This window comes from Leptonychotes weddellii, chromosome 10 (genome assembly GCF_054177405.1).
Source record: "Leptonychotes weddellii isolate Sample4059 chromosome 10, ASM5417740v2, whole genome shotgun sequence".
Taxonomy (NCBI): domain Eukaryota; kingdom Metazoa; phylum Chordata; class Mammalia; order Carnivora; family Phocidae; genus Leptonychotes; species Leptonychotes weddellii.
Window position 1 is genome coordinate 32140551 of NC_138378.1, and position 6982 is coordinate 32147532.

The 6982-nt window shown below is 50.6% G+C and overlaps 1 protein-coding gene across 1 annotated transcript in view; it reads right to left on the bottom strand.

Moving 5' to 3' along the window:
* JAG1 (jagged canonical Notch ligand 1) overlaps positions 1–6982 on the bottom strand; it is a 35078-nt gene that overhangs the window by 17916 nt on the left and 10180 nt on the right. The window contains 1 exon segment of the mRNA XM_081833240.1: positions 1598–1852. Coding sequence (XP_081689366.1) covers positions 1598–1852 — 255 coding nt within the window.

Below are 6982 nucleotides of genomic sequence, written 5' to 3' on the forward strand. Positions count from 1 at the left end.
GAGGAAGATGGGAGGTGCCCAAACAGCAAATCCAGCTTTAAATTTCAAGGCCATGCTAGCAGATCTTCAAAACATGATACTACTCAGGGACAAAATGCAGGCAAGTCGATGGGAGGAGGCGGGCGGGGGGGGGAGGGCGGTCTTCATCCAGTCTCTCTCAACAATAGCTATCCTGCTCCCTGTCAATTCCCACCCTCTCCAAAAGAACAGAAGCTGTGATCCCTCCTCATTTCAACCGCTCTGTCCCATGAGGGGCACATTCAGAGGAGTCCCAGCCTCCTTAACCCCCACACCCCCACCCCCTAAAAACGTCTGATGGTTCAAAAATCCCATGGGACTAACAAAGCCAACCAGGCTGACTTCATTTGGCAGGCTAAATCCAGAGGCCAGGTCGGGTGGTACTTTTGCAAAGTATCCTCGCAAAGCAATTCTGCTTCCTTTATTTAAAAAAAAAAATTTGAACAGATGGTAAAAAATACTAAACATGGTTTTTAAGTAATTGTTCCTGATTTTTAGAATACCAACTACTTTAAGTACGTTTGCCAATGCTTTCATTTGGATCCCAGAAATGCCATCCTTTTAAAACTCTAGTAGAAAAGCTCAGGAGACCTGCAAATTCCTCTTTGTCCTGCCCTTCAGTCACAATTCAAAAACTCCCTTTTTAATTTGAGTGCATCCTGAAAGAATTTACCAAATTAGGTGAAATAAGCAGAGTACAGTCATGTTTGGAGGGCCTACTCTGGTCAATGAGAATTACCCATTTACTAAGAATTAGAAGCTTTGTAAAGGTACAAACCACAGATGATGCTGTGAACATCTGTGACTATGCAGTTAAGTCCCTGAATCCCAGTAGAAGGGCTGGGACAACGGAGAGCACATCTGCAAGCTTACACTGCTGTGATGGGCCCAACTCTACACGAGTCTGAAAGCTCAGGTTCACCACTCAGCCCTTCCCCCTCAATGCCATGGCCCCCGAGATGCCCCATGAAAGCTCGCCACAGGCCACATGGAGCTCAGGGGCGTCATTTCCTACAGGATCACAAGTTCAGGCACAGAGCTAACCCTGTCCCATTTGGCATCTGTTTTGGGTCAGGTTCCTTAGAAGCAGAGCCTGAGACAAGGATCTGGGTATAGGAGAAGGGGGCTGAAGGCAGCAGATGGGGCAGGGGAAGGAGCTGAGCAGGGGGTCTCAGCTGGAGTCTGACTTCCACTTGATCCCAGAGGAAGCCCTGGAGCGTGAACTGTAGCATGGAGTGCAAGAAGGTTGGCCGGGGGTGGGGTGCCTGGCCTTTGCACCTCCATCCAGTCATTCACAGACTGTGAGCTGGAGGGAAGAGGCATGGAGTGCCTGTTTGGCCAAGGCCAATGCTCTAGAGAAGGAACAGCTGTGAGCTGTTAGCAGCCAACACGGGGGGTGGGGTGGGGGGGGACACCAACAGCATCTTTGTGCCTCAGGCCTAGAAGAACAGCCCAAACATCTCCCCATCCCCCCACCTGAGACAGCCACTTGGCTGGGTGGGGACAGAACCTGACCCCCAACGGCGACAGCCCCTCAGAGCTGGTAATAACCCACGCAGGTTATGACAGGCCCACGCACCTCTGTTACACTCTGGGCCCATCCAGCCCTCCATGCACGTTTTGTTGCCATTCAGGTCGCAGGCATAGTGTCCAAAGAAGTCATCTCGGGGTCGGCAGAACTTATTGCAGCCAAAGCCGTAGTAATAGTCATCACAGGTGACGCGGATCTGATACTCAAAGTGGGCAACCCCTGTGTTCTGCTTCAGCGTTTGCCACTGCCTACTGGGGTTTATCATGCCCGAGTGGGAAGCCTTCTCAATAATGCTGTCAGGCTCTAGAGGCAAAAAATAAATAAAAATTAAAAAGCATTGACTGCATCAACAATCAGAGCCTCTCCCCTGACCATTTTGCCTATTTCACAACAACGAAAACAAAGGCACAGGGTACAAAATGCGAACAGTATTCAAAAGGGCAGAAAAGTGCAAAGTCTGTCCCGCTCCCCAGAGGCAACTGCCTTCACATTTATTTACCCTTGTTAATGGGTGCATAGTATTTCCCTGTCTGGGAATACAGTGAAATACATTCACCTAGTTCCTGACAAAGGTGCATTTAGGTTATTTTGACATTTTACAATTCAGCCAAGCTATAACGAACATCCTTGAACCCATGAGCCCGTGTGTGTGGTTCTAGCAGTAAGAGACCTTCTAGAAACGGAAGTGCACCCAATCCGCGTCCATCCAGCCAACCACAAACTACCACGAATGAAGCCCCATCAGCCTGTCGTTCCACCTGCACGGGAAACTGGGTTTCCCAACAGCGATGCCAACACAGTATAGATTATCCAACTTTCTGATCTCCGCCTGATAGGTAAAGAAGTAGCTCTTACTTTAATTAGCATTTAATTAAGGGATGGTGAGCACCCTTCCACGTGGTTACCAAGCCATCTGCAGCTGTTCCTGCGAACTGTGACCTGTTTCTCTCCTTTGCCAAGTGTTCTATTGCAGTGCTGGGCATTTGCAAAAGCTCTTTACATATTATAGAAAGCACCTGATTCCAGGTAAAGGTTAGCAAGCCTGCTCTTCTGGTTTTAGAGTCTCGGATCTTGATTTAGAAAGAATTGGTCTACCTTCCAAACTCTTCACTAGAAGCCAAGGGGTAGAGTTAGGTTTTTAAAAAATGATAAACTTTGCCACCTTGTCAGCAGCTGGCCCTTGTGACACGGACTTGAAGCATCTCACCTTTCACCTTTGCCCAGAAGGCAGAGGGGGAAAGGGACACACCCCAGTTTAGAGACAGATAGCTTGGGGGTTTTTCTGAGCTAAGTCATGCTCCTTAAAAGGTGCCTATTGGAAATGAACACGCCCAGAGCTCGGGCAGCCAGCTCTCACGAGGAGCAAGAAGTGGTCCTGCCCTGAGGTCACTTATCATCTAGTCTGAGAGAACAGCCAGGTACCACGTGCCAGGAGTCCAGGGGAGGGACGTGAAAAGGAAGCAAGGCACGAAGTCACACCACAGCCTGATCTGGGGTTTTGTTTTCTTAAACCTGCTGGCACCAACCCTTCACCACCTTGTCAGACTCGAGGCCACCTCGGAGAGCCCGTATTAGGACCTACTCGCAACATCTGTGGTTCTTACCCACCCACGCCCCTGTTGTTCTAGGCCCAGGGCCTGCGCTCATTTACAAGGTTATGCAAAGCCAACAGGTGACCAGGGGAGGAGGAGCTGAGGGGCTCCTTCCACACAACTCCCAGCTTTGCCCTAGTGTTCACCCTCTGGCTTTAACTGTCGTGTGGGCAGGACAAGCCTTGAACAAGCCACATACCTGCGGACTCACACCCCAGCGCACACAGAACCACTTGCAGATAACACTTCCCTAACATGAAGTTTTACAAATAAACACAGGCCGAAGAATGACAAAAATGTCCCTCCGTTAACTGTGTGTGTGCTCTGCTGGTTCAATTAAAAAGTGAAGCGAGCTATTACCATGTGATTAGGAGGCCTTAATAAAGGAATTATTTAAACACATGGCTCAAAGGCCTCCAGCATCTCTGGGGCAGGTAACAACCACAAACAACTCAGCCGAGAGTCCAGGGCAATCCTAAAGGCACACGCTGAAGGGTCTTTTTCAGTAGTTCGGTAGGCTTTCCACCCAGGTCTAGAAAATATGAAAACGATCATTTCGGAATCCTCCATGTGGCTAACAGATCAGTAGAGCTAACTTCGCAGCTGTGTGGCAGGTTTCTCCCAGCAGGGCCAGAGGCAGGGAGTCGTGGGTGTGGGACATGCTGTCTGGCATCTGGGTTATAGAGATCACGTCTGCTGCCTGCTTCTTCCAAGCTGCCGCCCCTGAATCGTACTTCCTCTCAGCTTGGGGCATAGAGGTGTAACCAGGGGCGGGGGGGGTGGGGTGGGGAATAGTTCACTTGGGAGTCCAGCTTTATGACTGAAAAAGGATGTTAGCAGACCCTCCTGTGATCTTCAACTGTGTGAAGATGGAGCACAAAGCCCCCACCACAGCCTCACAGGCCAAGGTGGAGGTAATGAGGCGAGTCAGAGCACAACCCCGGGGCCACACCAACCCACAAACCTAGGACAGGAGCATTGTCAAGATGGCTAAGCTAGGAGGAAACCCTGGTCTGAGTAAGCTTTTTTGTGCTGACGTATCTCCAGAGCAGTCCCATAAACTGCAATCATTTGCACTGGGGGAGACCGAAAAATTTGTACCCTTACCTAGTGCAGCTCTGAAACAGAAGAGAAAGGATCTCAGAGGACGGACGCCAGGAGGGCCAGCCTTAGACAATACTCTAACACACAAACGGTACCTGGGCTTCCTCTGGGCCAGCCTCTCTCTGCAGAGCCCACGTGAGAAGGAATTCTCCATCCTAAAACTCAGGGCTCTGCCTCTAAGCTGAAGCCAGGATTTTGGCAACTTGTTTGGCCCCCAAAGAGCAGCCAACTCCATCTGGGTTACTCCACATCCTTGGCCTTTGCCCTCATGGAGTACCAGTCCCATGGGAGGGACAGAGGGTAAAGAGAGTAATAAGCAAAACATTCCAGGCAGTGCAAACAGCATGTGCAAGGGCCCTGCGGCAGGACAGAATGAGAGGACGCATCGGAGGACAGAACAGTGACTGGTGGAATAGGACCAGAATCAGGATATGGTAGAGGACAACATGGGACGGAGTTAGCAGGGAGACAAGACGGCTGTGCAAGGCCTTTTGGGCCACACGAAGAGCTGTCCCAAGAGCCACAGGAAGCAGCCAAGTGGCTCTTAGTGAAGCTAACCACCAAATAGAATCAAGATGTACACCAGAAACTAACAGAGGACATTGTAGGTCAATCACATTTACATTAAAAAAGAAAAAAATGCCCTGGAATGGAGGATGGAGAAAGCAGTGGAGGTGGGCCAGAGCAGATATGGATGGACTAATTCGGCCACCACCATAGGAGTTCAGGCGTCAGCAGAGGGTGACTTGACTAGCATAGTGGCAGGGGACATGGCAGGACGTGGCAGGACTCCAGTGCGGCACCGGAGAGATTTTTCAGAACCTGGAGGTGGATTCGATATGGATGCTTAGAGAAAGGGAGGTACAACAGGGTGTCCTCCAGATTTCTGGCTCATGATACTAGGCGTTGAAATGCTGGTGCCAGTCATCCATGAAGGGCCCTAGGCAGGATCTCATTTGGAGAGAGAAGATGCCAAATACGGTTCTGAATGTGAATTCAAGATCCTTTGGAAGCACTGTAAAAAGAGAGGCTGAATAAGCCAGTGGCTTATTCACTCCTCTTTGGGGTTCACTAAGTGAGCTTCAGTGACCTGCAGTAGGGCATTCCAGGACTTTGGGGCAATTCCTATTCTTCAAGAGTAGAGGTCTGAAAACTCCTTGTCCCTACAAGTCTTCCTTGTGCCCTTCCAGTGACCTGGTGGGCCCCTCCCCAGCAAGGAAATGCCCCAGAACCCCAAAACAAGGCTACCCTGAAATGCAGACCGCTGTGGGCAGCTCTGGAGAGGCACCAGCTTCCCAGGGGCACAGCTACCTGACCCGTGGGGTGAGGGAAGGCCCAGGAAGGGCCCTGCAGGGGCTAGGTATCCTGCACGCCCTAACAGGTGTCCTGAATTAGCTCTTGCCACAAGCCAGGATCCATCTCAAGGACGTTCACTCTACCAAACTCTTAACATCTCAGCAGGAAGGGAAGGAGAAGCCACATTGGCACCAGAGTATCTGATGAGTCTATTTCCCCCCTACCCACCCCCCATCTCCCCAATGCTTAGTTACCACTGTAACCAGGTCACAGCGACACCAGGCTCACACAATCTCCAATGCTTGTGGCAGGGGAGGGAGGAGAGAACACACAGGTGTCTGTGACCTTGACTGGCATCGGCCACAACCACTGCTGGTTACCCCCCTCCCCTCCCACCACACCACAGAGGGACTGGGGATCCCCCTCAGGGAAGAAGTCCACAGATCTGGGCTTTGATGATGTTGAAGCAAGAGGAGGGACCCAAATGGCCTGCAGCCGCAGGCACACCAGGGCTCAGCAATAATTACATGGCCCTGGGGGGCCCCCAATGAGCCAGACTCAGCCTGAAGCAGCCCGCCTCACAAGTACCAAGCCCTCACTGGGCCCACTCTGGGCACTCGCCATTCTCAGATCCGCATAAAAAAAGAAGGCATGGTGAGAAAACGAGGGGAAATGTTATCAGCAGCAAAAACAAAGAAAAGGTCAGTAAGGTAGAGATGCAAAAGGGAGGAGACATTCAGAGAAGGGAGGGCAAGGACAAAGAGTTGGATCAACCCTTCCTCCTACGCAGACTAAGGGATTTCAGCATGAATCAAGTTTTCCCAGGACAACCCTCCAGATCCTGCCAGCTAAAAGGAAGCGCGCAGTTTCCACACGTGAGGGAAATCGCCTTTAAGTCACATTTAAAGAGCAAAGACTACCCCATGTAAGCCAGGCTACTGCCATTTCCAGACACACCCTCTGTGACTTCCCCACCAAAAGCCACCCCTCGCAGCTCTGAAAAGCAACCTGCCCTGAAACAGTCCTCTTTCAGAAGGGGCCGAGGCAGCCGTGGTGCCTGTGAGGCTCTGGGATTCCACTTCAATGAAAGGTGGGTCATGCCTAGTGTGGGAAAGAAACCCCCACCCACCGGCTAGAAGCTCACCTGCCCACCAAGTGAAATTCAAGGTCGGTCTTTAGATTTAGAGCCCAGCTCCACCTTTGCGGGCTTTATCTTCCTGATGAGAGATTAAACACTCACTTAAAGTTTAAATGGACTTTTAAAAAGTCACTACTTTGATCCTTTAGCAGTCTACAAGGTTTTAAAGTTGTAAAACCATTAAGATCGCTATCCTAAAGATAATCTAGGTCCCATATTCAGGGACTCAGTTAACTGGGACTCTGTCCCGGCCACTTAATATTCCAAGCGGACATTCTAGGGGAGGTTGTAGAAAGGACTCCA